General features: G+C 36.4%; 1 protein-coding gene across 5 annotated transcripts in view; it reads left to right on the top strand.

Annotated features, from left to right (window-relative positions):
- The window catches only part of LOC129774736 (rho GTPase-activating protein conundrum), a 231,034-nt gene that overhangs the window by 168,128 nt on the left and 40,011 nt on the right, over positions 1-22,895 (top strand). For all 5 annotated transcript variants that reach the window (XM_055778657.1, XM_055778653.1, XM_055778656.1 and 2 more), the window contains one exon: positions 17,295-17,362. In XM_055778657.1, coding sequence (XP_055634632.1) covers positions 17,295-17,362 — 68 coding nt within the window. The remainder of the gene's footprint in view (positions 1-17,294; positions 17,363-22,895) is intronic.

Genomic DNA, 22,895 nt, shown 5'->3' with positions numbered 1-22,895 from the left:
AAAGCATTGCTTCATGATCGTAGATATTCCGCTTTGACGGTGGTGTTGATAGTTGTTCTGGGTCTACCCGTGTTGCTGCGTTCGTAATTGGCATAGTAGATCCACTTCTCATTACAATTCACAATATCCCATGCTCTTCCTTTATGTCTGGAATGCAAAGATTTGAAACATTGTAATTAAATTAGTTATTTTTAATTTCACTACATGTAATCCCTTTATGGGAGCAAGAATAGATTTGGGAGCAAATGGTTCAAACTTCTCAGAGTACTTTAATTACATCTGTGAATGAATTCAAAAAGTCACAGGAGGCTCGTGTCCGAGACACGACCACATAGTTGACGTAGGATTCCGTTAGGCTATCTGTTGATTTTGGATATGTTTGAAGAATTACATCGTGAAACTCTTAGATCATGATTTGGTGGCCCTAAAAAGGGCCGTTTTGTTTGGTTGTTGGGTATTGGCTGTTAACTACACCAGTGTTTACATTATCAATTTTTCTTTAATATAGAGAAAACTTATTTGAAATGGAAAAGGTAATTTTCTTTTATATTTTTTTACTTTCTGAATGTTTATTCAACCCAATGCGAATTTTAATTGGACAACAACACCGAATACTATAAGTAGAGCATCTAGGAAACACTTTTTCTAATATTTCTTCACTCTTCCAATTTTTCTGCCGTATTAACTTCCCTTGGGTGAAAATGAACACAACATGCTTAAACCTAACGAACCGTTCGCGAGCGGGAACAAACGTTACTTATTATTTAGGAAAATTGAAATGGATCGTTTCATATATCAAGTCATTTTCAACACAACTGCTATATGGTATTTTATACTCACACTAAATTTTTCACAATGAACGATTAAAATTGAAATATGAAATTTCACGAAGCAACCAACATTTGAGTTCCAAATTAAAATTCGATTTGCTAGAATTTATCGTATCACTCACCTTACTTGCAATATAAAAATGCCCTCGACATGCTTTTTTTTGCAATGTCGATTTCCCCAGGCACCTTGATTTAAAATCTCTGTTGAAGATCACATTTCGGTGGGAAAAAAGCTCTCCCTACTTGCATGTATTTGCAATGTCGATTTCCCCTTCCCCTAGCTTGGTTTTGATGTCTCTGTTAGGGAATACATTTCGGTTAGAACAAAAGCTCCTCCTACTTTCATGTATTTGCAATGCCGATTTCTCCCAGGTAGCTTGGTTTTGAAGTCTCCGTTAGGGACCCGCCGCATGTGTCGTCAATTTCGACCAATCAAAAGTGGGTATTTTCGTTAGGAGGTTGAGGTTGAGATTTTTCAATTGTTCGATAGTTAGTTTCATGACAAATATTATTTTCTTCAATACAACAAAAATGTTATGGAGTGCCGAAATCGATTGACGCAAAAATCTCATAAATCCATCATGAAGTGACTGAGCGTGAGCGTCAGAAATTGGACAATTTTCACGATGTGCTCGATTTTCGATTTTCAATTTGTACCCAAATATGTTCCCGAAAGACGTAATCCTACGTCAAAAAATATATTGATTGTTCGATTCACTATAAACGGTGATGAATTGTAAAAAACATCATGGGAAATTGTGATGAACTGTAAAAAAAATCGTGGCAGATAAACAATCCTAGAGAAGGGCGAAACGAAAATAACAAGAGTAACGTAAAATTCTTTATGCTTAAAAAGCTTTCTAAATTATTGAATTATTCATTGGTAATTTATTCGATTTTCTTCAATAACATATGGTCTCAATACGGAAACACTTACTGACAAGGAATTAATATACATCTCGAATTGATACCCGAAATTGCGAATGCAAGGTGTGACAGCTGAACAAGAATGGCGAAAAATTTTCACCGGTATGCAATTATCGCTCAATGTGCGTGCTATGCATCGATCATGTGTTTTCAATTCAACCTGTTTTTGAGGGACATAATCATCCAACAGCTGGGAATGCAGATGGCAAAGCTTCAATAAGATAACACAATTTTGTTCGCATAACCAGCAAATGTATAAACCTTGCACCGATTGATAGATTGCAGATACCTTACAGTCGCAGTTTTAATCGAGCCCATTCCAATCAAACTTCAAAATTCAAACTTGATGCATCGAGTTAAAAATATCTGCTCAAGTATGTCCATGTTCAGGTGTTCTCCGAAAATATTAGAAAGAGCAAATATATTTTCTTCCCATTGACATTCATATTGAAACTTATAGCATACGAAAACAATAAAAATTAGATTGCGCTTCACGTTCATCGTCGTTTCAAATGTTGGTAATCGTTTTACTAATCAAAATTGTAGTTTCCCAAAAATAAAACTCATACTGAGCGTGGAACCGGACCGAAGCGGAACATCAGAAACACTTTCAATTTCATCCGACACAGCGCAATAGAAATGTCACTTTTATTTCCTTCCCCGATTATTCCATCTCAGACAATTACTCTTAATAATTCATTTATGCGCATCTCCTGCACCATTCCCCCCGCCGCTATCTACGGCTGTTTCCCATTTATCTAACCGCCTACACTCAGTCTCTCTCTCTCTCTTGATCGTGGGTTGCGCCATCTACTATGTGAGAAATTTGCCGATTTGCTTTGGTCAATTTTCTGATACCGCGACTTTTAAGCGTCCAGATCCGGAGCTTTTATGCGCGAAAAGCGCAGAATTGAGTGTTTACAGCGAAACAATGTGATCATAAATAATTGGGCCGCTATCGGCACTACAATAATATTAGCGGCAAGTGTGCCGCGAAAAACAGACATAACTCGCGGCTGAAAACTAACGAGGGTTATCTCTTGTGATTGCGATGGAAACACAGCGATTTATTAATGCCATTTTTGGTCGATGATTGTGTGATTGTGTTGCGCGATTTCCTGAAGAGATTCAGGCGCTCTGCCGATGCAATGATGAAGGCTGATTACGTGAGGAGGGGTTAGTCGACTTTCGAACTCATAATCGTGGAAAGCTGCAATGATAATTTGAAAGCGGTTATTGCTGATTCGGAAGTAATGGTGTGGTTTACGAATCATAGCTTGGCGCAAAGATTGTATTTCATTGTTGATTGTTTTTGTTTATTTCTACAAATAAAAATACATCGTATGACTCTGAAAATTTTTGGCACAGTAATCGTACATTCCAGATACATTATGCCACCTCAATACAGATCGGACTCAATTATCCGGAGTATTGTTTTTTTTTTCACTCCGGATAATCGAATCCTTAGGATAATCGAGTCATAAAAAACGAATTTTCTCTCGGTAAACGTAATACAGTCAACTCTCCCTTACTCGATGTTCTGTAACTCGATATTTTCCCTAATTCGATGAATTTCATGGCACCTTTGATTTTACATGCATTCTTCTCTCCCTAACTCGATACCTCCCTTACTCGATGCCTCTCTTACTCGATGGGCTTTGTTTCATTTTTCCATGGATTTTTACCTCGCTAACTCGATTGATTTTCGCGTACTTGTTTTTGTGCGTTTCTAGCTGTCATTTCAATTGCTCTTGAAAGTGAAGACGAAGTGTTCGTATTATCAAGGATTTTTTTTTTCAAGTATGGAAAACCAGGGAAAACCTTTCAAGCGAACGATTAAAACGCTAACCATAGCGCAACGTTTGAGCATCATCGAGCAGGTCGAAAAGTATGGGCGAAAGGTGTCTGAAGTCGCAAAAGATTTCAGTATTGCACAAAGTACGGTGTCAACACTATTCAAGCAAAAGGAAAAATGGCATCGGATGGGAAAATTGAATGTGGACAAAAAGCGTATAAAGTTGGTTGGGAACGAGAAGCTGGAACGGTCAATGGAAATTTTTGTCAATCAAGCCAGAGAGAATAATTTACCTCTCTCAGGTTCTATTCTTCGGGAGAAGGCTTGCGAGTTTGCCCAGAAACTGGGAATTCCCAATTTTAAAGGAAGTTCTGGATGGCTAAGTAAATTTTTAAAACGGCAAAAGATGACATTTCGGAAGCTATGTGGCGAGAGTGCCAGTGTAGATCTCAGTGTAACGGACAACTGGATTTCGCAAACCCTACCCAGTATAATCGCCGAGTATGATGCACGTGATATCTACAATGCAGACGAAACAGGACTTTTCTACAAATGTTTGCCAGACAAAACATTTGCATTTCGATCAGAAACTTGCCACGGAGGAAAATATTCGAAACAACGTCTGACAGTCATGTGTGCAACCAACATGGACGGAAGCGATAAACTACCATTGCTGGTCATTGGAAAGAGTAAAAACCCACGGTGTTTCAAAAAGAATAAATCATTACCAGTGATATACGAGAGTAACACCAAGGCCTGGATGACCTCTATTCTTTTTGAGAAATGGATTATGCAACTTGACGAAAGATTTTCCAAAGAAAATAGAAAGGTATTGATTCGGGAATTATGTGTAATGGGAATGTATCATACTTATATCTCTTTCTCCTCAAAGGTGGTCATGTTCGTTGATAATTGTACAGCGCACCCAAAATCTCTCCAACCAAAGCTTAAATCGTTAAATTTGCAGTTTTTTCCACCAAACTCTACTTCAGTAGTTCAGCCGCTGGACTTGGGCATAATCAAGAACCTGAAACAGTACTATCGCCATGAATTAGTAAAACGAAGACTGCTAGAAATGGAGGATACAACGGTATTTTTTTCCTTTTTACATTCATGTTATTCAGCACTCATACTGTATTCAAATATACTCTAGGACCCTTCAGATATATCGGTATTGGATGCAATTGAATTACTTTCACGCTCTTGGATAAACAAGGTTAAATCTGAGACTGTTCAAAATTGCTTCAGGAAAGCCGGATTTTCCATAAATGATGATGATGATATTCCGCTGGCAGAATTAATGCGTCGTGAGCTTGCTGCTGTCGACAGTGCAGTACCATTCGATTGTTCATCGTCATTTGATGAATATTGCGAAATGGATCAAAACGTGATTTGCTGTGATCTAATGACTGATACCGATATACTGGAAAGTGTTGAAGAAGCTGAAAAAAACGTTGAAAATAGTAGTCCTATGGAGTTAGAGGAGGTTTAGGAAGTTTCAGCTGATTGTTTTTAAATCACACCTTCGAACGTTAAATCGAATCTAAAGAATATGTCCGAAATATTGCAATCAACTGAAAATGTTCCCGTGAAACTATTTGAACATTTCTTTGCGATTGAACAGTTCCTGCGTGATCGTTACAATTTAGTTTGAATTACATACATAATTAATATTTTCTTTGTTAACGTAGTTCCTTTTCCATTTCCAATTCCATTTTACAATAAAATTGGCCTACTAAACAAACATCCTATGTATTTTAAATTTATATTAAAATTTGAGAAAAGAATGTATAATAGTACATGCGCATTAGTACATATAGGGTAAATGTACTAATGCACAAAAACAAATCAATTATAGTAATATCCTGTATACGCAATGGTACCAATTATAGTAAACCCCATGTACCATAATTGGTTTATTCCTAATTGGGTCATATTTTTAAGACCTAATATTGGGACACTTACTCTAACATCATATATTTGCAATTTGTGGCATAAAAAAAATATGAAAAAATGTTCTGTATCTCGATACCTCCCTAACTCAATGGTCCCTTGGATATCGAGTTAGGGAGAGTTGACTGTATAATCATGATTTGCACTTATTTATTAAACGGTTTTATCTAGGTTGACTCGTTTGTATGTTTGTGACTTTGTAACTTTGTCTTTGTAACCACATTAATAGAAATTTAACCCTCTTCTTGTTGACCGATTGATCTGAAATTTGGAACACATCTTTATCTCTGGTGTCATTGTAAAACCGCGTATTCCATGATCTTGAAAATCCAAGATGGTGGCCGCTACAAAATGGCGGATTATGGACATATTTTCTCAAAATCCCATCAATATGGGTAACGAATGAAAGAGCTTGACCAGTAGAATACAGTTATCTATGGAAAATGAAAATCCAAGATGAGGACCATTACAAAATGGTGGATTACATATTTTCTCATAACCGCTTCGATGTGGGTATCAAATTAAAGGGCTTGACTAGTAGAACACAGTTATCTATAAAAAATGTAAATTCAATATGGCGGCCACAACAAAATGGCGGATTACACATTTCCTCAGAACCCCACCAATATGTATATCAAATGAAAGGGATTGACTAGTGAAACACAGTTATTTATGAAAAATGCAAATACAAAATGGCCGCCACCACAAAATGGTGTCATATACAGGTAAACTTCGATATAACGTACATTTCACTTTCAAAATTGTACGTTGTATCGAATTGTACGTTATATCGAAGCATAATAAAGTACTCACAAACGTAGTCTATAATAAATTATTGTGTTGCTGTTTTAGTAAAGTTTATGAATAACTTCAATCAGAAGACGAAGCCAGCCTTTCTCATGATGTTTTCCTTCGTACTGTTGATTAAAGATTGATTCATTTAGAATCCGGAATCACAAAACCAGCTGTATTACGGGATTTATTGAAGGTACAAAACTTGTTTTAGCATCACAATACAGGTAATTCATTGTTTTATCAGAAAAAAATATTGAAAAAACTTTTCCTTTAAACTTTGGAAATGTGTACGTTATATCGAGTGACGTTATATCGAGGGTACGTTATAACGAGGGTACGTTATATCGAAGTTTCCCTGTATATTTTTTTTCAAACACCATCAACTGCTTCTTGTCTAAATATTTTCTAGCTTTTAGTACATCAAACCGTTTAACTCAAAAAGTTTTTTTTACTTATTTCATTTTCTAGATTTTTGATTCATCCCCTTAAAGTCAGAAAACACCTTTCTCACATGAATTTTTCCAGATTCTCTCAGGAGGTGATAGACGATCATATTTGATGAAAGAAATCCTCCTACGCATATTTCGAATTTCAACAATGACAGAGTTGCAGAACTTTTTTTTTGTTTCGGACTCTGTTGCTTCAAACTGGCTCTATATTAAAAAGTACGCTACGGAAGACGATTCTGATACTTTCATTTGAAATATGAGAAAATTTGGTACAGGATATAGTAGTGGAACAACTAAATTAGTGAATTTTAATAACATTTTGGAAGTGAAACATTTAAAAGTTATTAATTTTTAATGTGTTATTAATTTTATCCTAGAAATTTATATTAAACTAGATTGTTCCGCTCCACAATTTGTTCTTTGACGCACAACTTCTATCTTTCTTAATTTGGCTGCAATATCGATACAATTCCTGGTGAAAATTGAGGCAAAATCTTCAAAATTCACGATTTTTACCCCACTGTACATGTAATAGCCACTTAAACTTCACCTTAACGTTGAAAGGTTACATTTTTTCATGAAATAAGCCTTATTTGAAGTAGAAAAAATTTTTTTTTTTCAAAACTGAATATAATCGAGTCCAAAATTGTATAAAATCGAAACACATATAATCGAGTCTGTACATAATCGAGTCCGACCTGTACTGTATTCTATTAGTCAAATCATTTCATTTGATACCAATTTTGAGGGGATTGCAAAAAATACATAGTCGACCATTTTGTGGCGGCGATCTTTTCGAATTTATGTTGTTCATAGTGTAGGGTATTCTCCAAATCAAGCCATTCAGCCATTTTTTGCGGCGGCCAAATTTAATTTTTCATGGAATACGCAGTTTTATAATGACAGTAAAATTAAAGGTATGTTCCAATTTTCAGATCAACCAGTGATCAGGAACGGGGTCAAATTTCAATTAATGTGGGACAACCCAACAAACATTCAAACATACATAGAAACAGGTCAAGCTGAATGGAACCATTCAAAAAGTAATTAGTTGTTTGGGGACTGCGGCCATCTTGAAGTTGGATTTTTCATTATCTGCTATGTTCTACTAGTCGAGAACTTTCTGTTGATACATTTTTGGACATTTTTCATAAATAACTGTGTTCTACTAGACAAGCCTTTTCATTTGATACCCATATTGATGGGGTTCTGAGAAAATATTGAATCCGCCATTTTGTAGTGTCTGCCATCTTGGATTTTAATTTTTCATGAAAAACTGCATTCTACTAATCAAGCTCTTTCTTTTGATACTCATATTAGCTATTCAATATAGAATTATTATACAAATTATTCAATATTTCCGAAGATCAAAAATAAAATACTCCGGATAATCGAGTCTAAAATTCCGGATAATCGAATCTCGGATAATCGAGTCCGACCTGTATATGAATCCATTCAATCCTGTGACAAAAAGAACTAAAATCAAATAATAAAAGTCCGGTAATGATCTTATGCACTATATTCAATAAAGATTCCACGCCACTAACATTAATTTATACATTTCATTCATCAATTTCTAGAATATGGGAAAAGTCACTTGTCCAAAAAAGTTACTCCTATACTCGCGTCGGCGTCCCAAACCGAAAGTGGAAAAAAATTAACACACGTCCCCTTCTTACCAACACATGCGATACGCTAAGCGATGACGAACAACGTATAACGAAGCTGCACTGAGAGGAATAGTTAGTAAATACGACGAATTTTTTGGTACATGTTACCAATTCTCTAGTCATTTTCTACCCTACTAATCATTGGTACATATTACGAAAGAAAAATGGTAGGCACTACGATTTGTTGGTCCAACATTGGTGCAATATCAGTGAAAATGTTGCTTCTCATTTGTAAGAGATAATCATCAGGGATAATAAAAATGTTTTTTAATAATTATTTTTAATTTGAAAAATTCTATTTGATTACATTTAACTCCATATACTTAGAATACATAATAATAATAATATATAACTTATTCTATGAGCAGCGCACACGAGGAAAGTTCCCGTTCCTCTTCCTGCTGCATCGCTCTAGTTTGCATTATTTAGGGAGTGTCGGTAGCACCAGCACGTTTCATCCGCATTTTGTTCTATCGTGTCTCTATGAAGAAAAGAAATACATATGTTAATAATATTAAATATGTATATATGTAATGAAACGTAACATCAACAAAATGCTTACCTCCGAATCGCTTCATCTCCAAAATAGAAATGGCGATTGCAAAGATGTTAGGTATGGCAAAAAAAACAAAGTTACTAATGGTATGAAGTAAAATCTACGAATCTCTGGTAGGAACGTTCATTGCGTCTGACATCGCTTTTACGCAATTTTGGTAATACTTACAAAACATTTGTATATTTTACCAATGTTTTGGCTACTAAAGATTTGGTAGCTGCTTTTACTGAAATGAAACAATAGTTTTATCGGATGACATAAGCAAATAAGTGAATTTTTTAATTATGTATACGCAATCCATTCTGCATGTGAGAAATTAAGTGACTCTGCTCACATTTTGTGTTAATTTGTTGATGATGATTTGCAATACTGTTTTCAAATATTTTCAATTACGTTCCAACAAAATAGGATATTTATCATATTTGTGACGGCAAACTCTAACTTTCCCTCATCAACCTAACACAATAACGTGGCGGCATAGAAAGAAAGCACCTTACAATTCACCCGTTGCGATGCAATTTCGCTTCAGAAGTATGTCATACTTTTGCACTTACAAACAGCACACTCACACATCACATGACACACCATCTACTTCAATTGATAACACTGACCGCATACAAGAACAAAAGCATTCCTTGGCTATGCTTCTGCCATTTGATGGACGGACTCTTTTATGTTTCGTTTCTCGGTAGCGAATCGCGATGATAAATTGCACAGAGATAGTACTCCTCAGGTGTATGCAATGTATGCAACAACTCAATAAACGGTTCGTTTCTTGCGGTGTGTCCACCGACCAATGGTCACGGAGACAATGGCCACCGTCTTCCATAGAACGAAAGACAATTCGATAAGTAGGTCATAAATGTTTGAACCGCAGGTTGCGGTTCGTGGGAATGTGTCGCTGGAGCATATTCTTCTGCCAACATATCCTGAAAGGAGTGTTCGTGCGCCCACACTCACTTTATTATGCTGGTCGAACATAGCACACAGGGCGAACATTCCCATGCTGCATTAATATGCTGCATTAATATGATGATTCCATTGAAATGTCTCTCAGTCGCAGAAACACAATCGTTTCATAAGTGCATTGCACGACTTTTTGTTTTTGCGACTGAACGATTGTGTCGGCCGTGTGTATGAAAAACTTTTACATTTTATGGGTATGCAAATCCTTGAGCATATTTTCATATTCTCTTCGATTGGTTCATGCGGTACTTTTTGGACTATGATGCTTTTACTAAGTGTGCAATTTGCAATTTGATGGCGACCTTGATTCAATGTTGACTTTAATATACAGCGAAGAAAGTTCTTCGAACTGAATGTCCATTGGTGCACTGAGTTCTGTAAATAAGAAGCACGAAACAGACATGAGCAGCAGACACGAGACACATTATTTTTGTATTGCTTATTTTTAGAACCACTTCTTCTGACGTACGATTTTAAAGGAGATCACTTACGGCTTGATTTTGTTTGCGACGCGACCGAGAAGCTGGAATGTTGGCTTCCACTCAGTTGTAGGTGTCTTGTTAACATGGGCTGGTACATTTTATGGAAGTGTCAGTGATGTCATTCCGTCGGTAGAGCATATTTTGAAGCACTGAATCACTACTGGTGTCACGGTTGGTATATTTAGAAGATTTTGAAAAACCATTTTTTATTTGCAGCTTTTTATATATTTCATTCATGATAAAAATACCATTCTGTCTCAAATTCCGGACACTTAAGCTATTTGACTTAGACTCTTTTTTTTCACTTGACTAGAATGAATTTGATTTACAATTACATATTCATTATAAAAAAACTAAAAATATGCCAATTACATTTGTCTCAAATTCCGAACACTATTAAAACTCTAATTTTAATGAAGATTTCTGCATAAAAGATCAGATCAGATAAAAGACAGATGGGGGAACTGGGGGGAATGTGGTCATCCTAAGGAACATGCCCATTTCCTGTGTCCACATACCACTAAAATTCCCGTTCTTAGAAGAATATTGTAGCTCAACTTATTGACATTATACAAATGCTTACCAGTATTTGTGAGTCATGACATTTTCTGTTATGTTATGTCTCATTTAATGTCATAAATCGGGATGACAAAACATGAGCTGAAAATCAATTTTGGGTGTACAGTTTTAAAATATCAATTGGAATTTGTACTGTGATATCCCGTTGCCGATACCACCAGCAAGGGATCAGATGCATATTCAAGATTTCAGATACAAACTTTGAATCAAGAATCCAGAATCCGAATCCAGCTGAATCTAGATCCAGATCCCATATTCATATTCATATGTATCAGATTTCAAATTCTGGATTAGGATTTCCTATGTAGATTCAAGATGTTTTCAAGAATCAGATTTCAGATGCAGGTTTAAGATTCCAGATACAAGTTCCGGTTTCCAGATTCAGATCTCAGACTCAGCGTCCAGATTGAAGTTCAAAATCAGATTCTACATTAAGATTTCTAATATAGATTCATTATGCCAGATTCAAGTTACTAATTCTAGAATCTCCAGATTTAGATTTCAAATTCCAAATTCAAATTCAAGAATAAGATTCTAGATTCAGGTTCGAAATTCAAGTTCCTGATACCTGATTTAGATTTCAAATACAGATTCATGATCCCAGAACCTGATTCCAGATTCAAGGTTCAAAGCCAGAAATAAGATTCCACATTCAGACTGTAGATTAATATTTCAGATATAGATTCACGATTCCAGGCTCAAATTCCAAGTTATCCCAAATTTTGATTCTCGGTATGTGTAAACATATCAGTCAATGAAAGCGTAATCTCCGATTATCTTATCTAGATATATAATACAGATACAGGTCGGACTCGATTATCCGGAATTTTAGATTCGATTATCCGAAATATTTTTTTTTTTGACTTTCGGAAATTTTGAATAATTTGTATAATTCCATACTGGATAGCTAATATGGGTATCAAATGATAGGGCTTGACTAGTAGAATACAGTTATTTATGAAAAATGCAAATCCAAGATGGCGGCCACTACAAAATGGCTGTTTACATATTTTCTCTGAACCCCATCAATATGGGTATTAAATGAAAGGGCTTGACTAGTAGAATAGAGTTATTTATGAAAAATGCAAATCTAAGAAAAAAATAATTTTTTGAATGGTTTTAATGTAGAGAAGTATACTGATGATGATGATAACAGATAATTCACTAAAAACTATAAAATGAAATAATTAAAAAAATCTTTTTAAGTTAAAGGATTTAATGTACTAAAAACTAGAAAATAATTAAACAAGTAGCAGTTAGTAGTTATCACATCCGTTCCTTCATTAATTTAGGGCAATGATGAGACTAAAATAAAATCGTGGGGTATATGATGAAACAACTAACTGTGGATAATTAAACGTTTATTTCTTACCTAATTTTCTTCGGAATATTTTCATGATGTACTGTATTATATTAGTCAAATCATTTAATTTGATACCAATATTGAAGGATTGCAAAAAATACATGGTCGACCATTTAGTGGCGGCGACCTTTTCGAATTTATGTTGTTTATTATGTTTTGTGTTCTCCAAGTCAAGTCATTCAGCCATTTTTTAGCGACGGCCAAAAAACCCATATTGATGAGGTTTTGAAAAAAAAATATTAGGCTGTCAAAAAAGTCCTGCGGTATTTCCGCGAGGTGTCTTTGTAAGCGCGTAGTTCTAGTTGTATTCACTGTATCGAGTCATACTATAGCTTGTTGGAAAGGTATTTTTGCGCGCTATGAGTGTTTTGTTTGGTTAAGTCGTTCGTGAGTTATAGTGTCGCAAATATGGAGCAAAATAAAAAGAAAATCCGACATATTTTACAGTACTACTATGACAAAGGCAAAAATGCATCTCAAGTTGCCAATAAAATTTGTGCAGTTTATGGACCCGATACAGTTTCCATTTCCACCGCACAACGATGGTTTCAACGTTTTCGTTCTGGTGTAGAGGTCGTCGAAGATGCGCCACGCTCCGGAAGGCCTGTCGTCGAAAATTGCGACAAAATCGCTGAATTAGCCGAGAAAGACCGGCATAGTAGCAGCCGTAGCATCGGCCAAGAGCTGGGGATAAGTCATCAAACCGTTATTAACCATTTGAAGAAGCTTGGATTCACAAAGAAGCTCGATGTATGGGTGCCACACACGTTGACGCAAAAAAACATCTTTGACCGTATCGACGCATGTGAATCGCTGCTGAATCGCAACAAAATCGACCCGTTTCTGAAGCGGATGGTGACTGGCGATGAAAAGTGGGTCACTTACGACAACGTGAAGCGCAAACGGTCGTGGTCGAAGCCCGATGAAGCGGCTCAGACGGTGGCCAAGCCCTCATTAACGGCCAGGAAGGTCCTGCTGTGTGTTTGGTGGGATTGTCAAGGAATAATCTATTATGAGCTGCTTCCCTATGGCCAAACGCTCAATTCGAACCTGTACTGCCAACAACTGGACCGCTTGAAGGTAGGCTATCTTTGATAAACAGAGGCCGCATTGTCTTCCATCAGGACAACGCCAGGCCACACACTTCTTAGGTGACGCGCCAGAAGCCCCGGGAGCTCGGATGGGAGGTTCTTTTGCATCCACCGTATAGTCCGGACCTTGCAACAAGTGACTACCACCTGTTTTTGTCCATGGCGAACGAGAAGTTAGCCACAAAAGAGGCCTGTGAAAATTGGCTATCCGAGTTTTTTGCCAATAAGGAAGCGAGCTTCTATAACAGGGGTATTATGAAGTTGGCATCTCGTTGGGAACAAGTCATCGAACAAAACGGCGCATATTTGACTTAAAACAGATGATTGTAATTAATTTTATGAACAAATGAAAATTTAAAAAAAAATACCGCAGGACTTTTTTGACAGCCTAATATATGGCGCCATTTTGGATTTTTTTCATAAATTAGTGTATTCTACTAGTCAATCCCTTTCATTTGATATACATATTAATGGGGTTCTGAGAAAATGTTTAATCCGCCATATTGTAGCGGTAGCCATCTTTGATTTACATTTTCCATAAATAATTGTGTTCTACTGGTTAAGCCCTTTCATTCGATACCCATATTGATGGGATTTTGAGAAAATATAAGCATAATCCGCAATTTTGTAGTGGCCGCCATCTTGGATTTACATTTTTCACAAATAACTGTGTTCTACTAGTCAAGCCCTTTCATTTGATACCCACATCGAAACGGTTCTGAGAAAATATGTAATCAACCATTTTGTAGTGGCCGCCATCTTGGATTTTCATTTTCCATAGATAACTGTATTCTACTGGTCAAGCTCTTTCATTCGTTACCCATATTGATGGGGTTTTGGGAAAACCCATATTGATGGGATTTTGAGAAAATATGTCCATAATCCGCCATTTTGTAGCGGCCACCATCTTGGATTTTCAAGATCATGGAATACACAGTTTTATAATGACACCAGAGATAAAGATGTGGTCGAAATTTCAGATCAAACGGTCAACAGGAAGGGGGTTAAATTTCTATTAATGTGGTACAGCGCTACAGACAAAGTTACAAAGTTACAAAGTCATAAACATACAGACGGGTCAACCTAGATAAAACCGTTTGATAAATAAGTGCAAATCATAATTATATTACGTTTACCGAGAGAAAATTTGTGTTTGTAATTGTAACTGTATTGTAACTATTCCAACTCAAAAAGAATTAATATGTTTATTGTCTATTGATATCGTTTTGATATGTTGAAAATATGTTTCTCTACTATGCTTAAAAATGGAACTGAAAATGTTGTTCACAAAACGATTTTTTTGCAATATAAGGATTAAGGATAAGGATTCGATGAAGCCTCTGACGAAAAGAATCTATATATCATTATTGAACGTAAGAATATGAAAAAAATCAGTTTGATTTCATTAGTACGTTTGATCAATTTCACCCCGGTGACCAATTTCCCCTCGGATGACGTTACCTATCTTTATTTTTTTATGTTCGAGATCACAATGAACCGATATCGAAAGCATGCCACAACCATCTCACAACGCAGGCTTTTTTGACTGCAGTTTCGCCAGCATCCATCTAAAGAAGTTCTCCATAACATAATCATAAGGCATCCGAGGCTGCTGCTACAAATCACTATTGAACCCTACCCAACTGCGTCCATTTACCCTCCGTTGGATGGGCAGGTATGACACAACAATCAAATAAAATTCATAACGTCCCGCTCTCCTGCTGCGGTATGGATGACATGACTTGTTGTGAACAGCAATTTCGGCCGCTGCAGTTATTATGGGGGCTGACCTCGAAATGGCAACCTCACAAGACATGCATTCAGGCGAGATTTTTTCCCAGCAGAACGAGCATTGATTCACGTCAACGACTCACAAACGTCATTATGCTGTGAAGAATCGAATTATACCCGTACTATACTCATTCGGATTCAATGTGATTGACTGCCAAATTGTTGACGTCTCTGGGAGCGAGTCTCCTGATGTGTATGAAGGTTGCAAGTCGTTTCTGAGTCCCGGAGAATGATGTGAATAATTATACTGCTTCAACAGTACCGTACAGTGCTTTATGACTGATTGAAAGGCCTCATATTCGCGATTCATAATTTGGCGAATAGATTATATGGGCTACGGGGTCAGTAAGAACGAATGAAAGCTGACTGTCGAATGTCGATAGAGATGTAGAGAATGAGGCATTGATAGAGGAACTTGATGGCGGGATTTAAACACATTGTATTGGGAGCATCAACAATACTTATGAAATCAAGTGATTTAAATACTTGTTTATCTAAACCTGTGTTGATTGAAATATGATCAATAAGAATTTCGCGAAATGTACAACAAATATACGTTTATAAAAAGTATTGCATCAATCGGCATATTAGTTATTATTAGTGTTGAAGAACAGAACACTGCACATTTTAAAAATGAAATAAAATAATTTTTTAATTAAAATCAACTGCTGGAAAAGTTACACATATTTTACAGTTTCTTTATTATGAATTCCCACAGGTCAATTAAAAATTAAAAATTAAATGAATTCAAGTTCAGAGTACAAAGACGACTCAGAGATAAACATTGGGTGAATTCGTATCTCCACTACGCATAACTTACTTGACAGAAATTTGAGACCATCATAACGTTACTTATGTATACGCTAATCCCCAAATTGATTAGATTATGCGTTCTTGTGGGTCAAACTCGTTACGAATAAACACAGAATTCATTCGACTGATCGTAATTTACCGATTTTCTCTCGCCATTCAAAGCCAAACTGATTCATACAACCAAAAAACCTTAGCTTTTCGATGTTTACAATGATTCACAATTTGTCATTCGTTTCCTTCATTCCATATGAAGAACCATGAGATAGGTCCACTTGAGGAGATTGGGGAACAGCAACTATTTTACTGCCCAGTCATTTGGCAAGCTAACAATACGCTGAAAACACATGTTAGGCAGCCTTATTCATGCTCACGACTATTCATGCCCAAGAGATGGCCGGATGAAATAATGTTCGGTCACGAAGCATATGCGCCCATCTTTCGCTCGACCGCTGTCTTCATAAATATATCGAATTTATGCCGCGTGTTTATTGTTTTGTTGCTTCAGTTCGTAAAAACGCGCTTCTCGGTGACGATTGCCTTCTTCTGCCTCCGGGCAAGAAATTGCATAATAGAAAGAAAAAAACTTGTTTCTCATTGCAACATTGCTTTCGAGAAGATGCTGCCGCTGGCAGGGATAGCCACTTTTAGAGAGATAAAACGGGTCTTCGGACACACCCACCGAGTGTGTTGTTTCGAGACGAGAAAAATGCTAACAATTCGCACCTGCTGGTGCTTGAGAAACAAAGTCCTGAAATTTGAATCTTCGTCGGTACTAGATAACAGTCGACATCTTCAAATGTGTCCTTCACATTTACAATATCCTCAAATCAGTCTCGAAGACTTGATAGATGTCGGAAACTTTGATGAAAATTGCTAAAGGTCGACGTAAATCATTGATTGCTACCTCAGGCTACTCGAGACCTTGATACCAACTGATTTGCCGAATGCAAATTCCACCCTGTGTTTCCTTTGTATCAAATATTTGCCGATGGTCTAAACGTTGTGTAGCAGATGTTCCCCATTTCTCATGCCACAACAAGTATACATTACATCACAACCCAACTTCTAAAAAGAGTTAGTTTTCCCATCGGAAATGTATAGTATCTCGTTCTCTTGTTCTTACAGTGTTGAAATTTTAATTGCTACACAAGACAACAACATCCGTCAAACACTGTCCGTCACTAATTGCAGCAGCATCCCTTCATTCTTTTATTTCTTTTTTTTTCTCTTTCAGACGGAGAACTTGAGGCAGAATGGTTGAACGCCGCCGGATTTCCTCAGCTGACCAGAGCATTCGAAGAGGTAAGAAGGCAAAAAAACGCGACTTTGCATAAACAACAACGCGCTCGTAAACCGAACAAGACCGGCGCAAGATCGAATAATAACGATCTGCTGGTGCTGTTGGGCATTTTAATCGCACGCATAGGTGGGGACATCGCTGGAATTACCACCTTTGTTGTAAAGCTAATGGTCATGTGTTCGGAGTGCTTCAAGATACGACAAAGATAGTATCAATTGAGAGCACTAAACGTTGTAATCATTATCTTATTCCCTCAGTTATTCATTTTTACATGAAAATGTGTACATGTTTCCTCGGAACGATCTGTTATAACAACACTTCCTTCGGAAGTGAATAACAAATAATAAATATGATATACATCTTGTAAACCTTCTAGTGTTCAGTCTTTTACGTGGCAGCTTAAAAAAAAGTCAGAAGAAGTAATTATTGCTTATAAACCACCACTACTTAATTTACCTTGAACCAAATTTGATCATCTCCGATACGATAATCAGTTCAAAGGCACTTTGCACCGATAGCATTTGCCAAGTATGTTGGCATCAAATCAAGTGATGATTCCAAGACAACTGTGACCATTTTTGATCATTCCTTTTGAACTTCTTGGCTACATGATTCATGCCAATCACGACGACCAATTATTTAATCTTTTAACTTGAAACCTCTTCACAATTGAGGGGCTTAGAATGCAAGGGGTGTAAGTGACTTGATCGATTTCTCTTCATCAACTTTTTCTTCAGTTAATAACTCAATTACAAAAAACGTTCCCATTTGAGTTTGCTATAGAACCCGATAGATGAGGTTTTGTCCTATCTTTCACATTGTTAATTACTGCTGAGAATGAGTTTGCAGCTAAGTTATGACCAAAAGAGAGAGTCGATGTAGAGAAATCGATCAAATCACTTACACCCCTTTCATTCTAAGCCCCTCAATTGATTCCAAAGTCATATTCTATGGGTTTTGCAAAAAGCTGCAATACAAACCATCCGCACCATGAATTAATAAAAAGTATAAAATAAACAGTATAATGATATGGTAATAATTTTATTATTTCCTACATACCCTATAGTTACACTTAGGTGCCTATTCTATCAAATTGCTTTTCAAAATCCTATTCAATTTGAACGAGGGAAGTATCACCCATATCTGGGTGACGCACAGTGGGGCAGTTCTGAGAAAAGACGGTCAAAAATCTTTTTTCGTCTTACGTTACATTTAAGAGCATGGATGTCTTCAGAAAAGTTGTTCATAATACTGATTCAAATAGATTGGCGGTTTCATTTAAACTCTTACTAAGTTGCAGTAAAAATTTAAAAAAATTAAAAAAATTAAAAATGACGCCATTGCGATGTACAGTGGTTACAAAGCAAAAATATGTGTCTTTTTATCATTAAATTTTTCAAAAAAGTGCACGTTTGTTCATCAATACTCAACGTCACTTTGTTCGTCAGGGTTTGAAGTATTCGGCAAACTGCTTTTCGAACTCGGGAACTCTCGGGAACATTACTTTTTATACCATTTTTTCCAGCACAATTTACTCAATTTTACTCTGTTTTCTTCATACTTTATCTACTTTTGATGTTTATCTGCATTATATTAATATATAAATCAATTTCTGATTCTATCTCATTATCAGACCTCAAATTTGAGTTATTTTGCGTTAGTTTTATTGCAATTGGTCCTTTTTCGATTTTCGTTTTCGCAAGATGCTTATAAAAGAGTCGGATGTCATAAGCAATCTTAAAAAAATATGATTTTTCAGAATTTTAGCAGTGTTCCGCGGTACAAAAATATATACACTTATAAAATTTTGATATTTTTTTGAATTTTTAGACTTAATACTGGTTCAATTCACAAATATTAAAAAGCACATGCGAACATATTTAAATTTAAATTAGAACAGTACTAAGTCTAAAAATTCTAATAAAAAGTGTCAAAATTTTATAAATATATAGATTTTTGTACCGCGAACACTGCTAAAATTCTGAAAAAAATCACACATATCAAGAAAAGGCGTATAAACACATTCTAAACCTTCGAAATTCAACTTGCAAAGAGATCAGTAATCAGGATGTTTTTTAAAGATTGCTTATGACATCCGACTCTTTGATAAGCAGCTTTCCGAAAACGAAAATCGAAAAAGCAACAACTGCTATCGCCAACTGCAATAAAACTACCGCAAAATAACTCAAATGTTAGGTCTGATAATGAGATAGAATCAGAAATTGATTTCTATATTAATATAAAGCAAATAAACATCAATAGCAGATAAGTATGAAGTAAACAGAGTAAAATTGAGTAAAATTGTGCTGTAAAAATTGGTATAAAAAGTAATGTTCCCGAGAGTTCCCGAGTTCGAAAAGCAGTTTGCCAAATACTTCAAACCCTGACGAACAAAATGACGTTGAGTATTGATGTACAAACGTTCACAAACGTTCACAAAATGACGTTGAGTATTGATGTACAAACGTTTATGTTTTCTAAAACTTGGTGGAACATGTTGAGTTGATATAATGTGATTTAGGCATAACACAAGTTGAAAAACTAGTTTTGAGATGGTCTCCACAGAAAAATAGTTATATCTCTGAAGGACTGATAGATAGATATTATGTATCTTCAGCAAAGTTTCATAAAATTTATAGTTCTACAATTTTGCTGAAGACATAACTCAAGTATCTCGTAAGTATAAAAAAAAGTTTTTTTTTTTAATTTTTACTGTAACTTAGTAAGAGTTTAAATGAAACCGTCAAATTATTCGAATCAACATTCTGAACAACTTTTCTGAAGACACCCAAGCTCTAAAATGTAAGGTAAGACGAGAAAAGATTTTTGACCGTCTTTTTTAGAACAGCCCCACTGTGTGACGGGGCGACGAAAATGTTAATGAGAAAAGCAGCCCAGTGGAAACTATCGGCTAAGATTCTACTGCCTGTTCCGTACTGCCAGGACTGTGAAGGATCACTAATCTGGAGAATCAGCGCTTCTACTTTAAACTGTTCATTGAAGCATCGGATTGGCGTCGATTTTAATTTATCGAGAGAAAAATTGAAAGCGATCAAGCGGGAATCGAGATGGCCTCGTTGATTCGTATGCGTACAACCTGTTACAGTTGAGGAGAATTGGTTTAAAAACTGAAGGATGGTCACATCCCATAGCTTAGTTACTGTGTAAACCTCTCGATAAAGAAACGAGAGGCTGTGGGAATGATCTCATAACTTACGTGAAGAACTTAACTACGAATAAATGTTGAAGTTTCTCCGAAATTATCTAGCAACCCTACAATCCCTCACTTCCTCAGACTCACTAGCATCTGAGTACCTTCCAAACCATAGTAGAGCATCAATAAAGCGGAAATTCTATTATATCTAAGAAACTAACACGGTCCTACGAAGCTACGGAGTATTCTCCGAGGTAGCATGTTCATTTGAACACTAGGTCGAAGTAAGTCCAATCTGGATCTTGGCTTTAGTATCATTGTTATTATGAATTCGATTATGTTGATGGTATCCATGTAGAGCCAGAACTGTAGTGAAAACACAGTGCTTCAATGCGGTGCAATGGAAGCTTACACTGCTACCAGGGCATGCTTTCTACATTGCGCTTCATAAGTATCTTTTTCATAACAATTACAATAATATTATAAGGTAGCAATTCAAAAATCGAAGAACTCTCAACGCTGTTTCAGATGTTGTTAAAAATCTCCAAAATTTTTCGGTCGTAGTTGAGCCTCTTTAGGTTGCGTTGAACGGCGGATTCCAGTAAATAAAATTTGAGCCATCTTGAGTATCATCAGCCATCATCAATATTTTCAATGGCTTGAGCAGATTCTGAATCAGATAAAATGCCGCTATCCCATGAACTTCGGACAAGTCAAAAACATGATTTTTAACAAAATTGCGTCCGTCAGAAAAAAAAATCCATGGTAGAATTCTCCCTTGCTCGCCTTTCATGTTATAATTCTGCTCCAGGATCGGATAGAATTAAGTTCAACTTGTTGAAAAACCTCCCTGATGTTGCGAAACACCGCTTGTTGAATTTATTCAATCAGTTTTTGGAACATAATATTGTTCCAGATGATTGGAGACAAGTACGAGTTATAGCTATTCAAAAACCCGGGAAACTCGCGTCCGACTTCAATAGCAGTGCTGTCTTGTATTCGGAAAATGTTGGAGAAAATGGTCTTGTTTCGCCTTGATCGATGGGTTGAAACAAATGGCCTACTTTCAGATACACAATAAGGGTTCCGCACGAATGATTGACTTGCATTGCTTTCTTCACAAATCCAAACGGCTTATGTCGAAGAAAAAACAAATGGCTTCAGTATTCTTGAACATAAAGAGGGCCTTTGATTCAGTTTCAATAGAGGTCCTGTCAGACAAATTATACTCTCAAGGTCTGCCGCCTCTATTGAATAACATGTTCTATCTTGCTTTGTGAGAAACATTTGAATTTTTCTCACGGTGATTCGGCAGGGAGGCTCATGTGAGAGACCCCACATGAGCCTCCCTCAGGGCTCATATTTAAGTACAATTTCTACATGAACGACATTGACAATAGCATTACACAAAATTGCAGCCTAAGACAACTTGCAGATGATGAAGCTGTGTCTGTCGTAGGATCAAACGAATCCGACCTGCAAGAACCCTTACAAGATATTTTGAATAATTTTTCAACCTGGGTCATTGATCTAGGGATTGAGTTCTCCCCGGAGAAAACAGAGATGGTTCTTTTCTTCTAGGAAGCATAGACCAGCAAAATCAAAGCTTCAACTTTTGGGTAAACCGATCACTCATGCTATGTCACTCAAATATCATGGGTTCTGGTTCGACTCCGAATGTACTTAGGGACCCATATTAGATATTTGAGTGAAAAATGTCAACAAAGAATTAACTTTCTCCGTACAATTACAGGCACATGGTGAGGAGTATCCAGAAGTTCTTATAATGTTGTATCGAACAACTATTCTCGCAGTGATGGAGTATGGCAGTTTTTGTTGTCAATCAGCTGTCAAAACACACCTCATCAAACTCGAGCGAATTCAGTACGTTTGTCTCCGTATTGCGTTGAGATGTATGCCCTCAACACATCCAATGCCCAATGAGTCTCGGGGTTTTGGTAGACGTACTCCCACTAAAAGATCGCTTCAATTTGTTATCTCTTCGGTTCCTCATCCGGTTATCCATTTCTGATAGGAAATTTTAAGCAGTTGATCGAGCTAAATAATTAATTCAATTAATTATTTTAATAGTTAATTCTGGATTCATGAGCTCATACCATGTATTCGTCTCCATGCAGGTTGTTCCTTCTTCGTATATTCCCAATCGTGTTTAAGCAGAAATCCACGAAGCATGAAAATACTTGAAAATCCAGATTATTATCGATCGGGGATCGTTCCTATGATCTTCGATGCAAAGTATGGGCGTATAAATTGTAATAGTATGTACTTTGCTTTCGTCTATGAACGATTCTACAGGATTTGAAGTGTTCAACGAAATTTTCAGCATCTCCCACAATCTTCAGTACCCTTGCTCAATGTAT

The sequence above is a fragment of the Toxorhynchites rutilus genome, chromosome 3 (assembly GCF_029784135.1).
Source record: "Toxorhynchites rutilus septentrionalis strain SRP chromosome 3, ASM2978413v1, whole genome shotgun sequence".
Lineage (NCBI taxonomy): Eukaryota > Metazoa > Arthropoda > Insecta > Diptera > Culicidae > Toxorhynchites > Toxorhynchites rutilus.
This window is presented reverse-complemented; position numbering and strand designations above follow the sequence as displayed.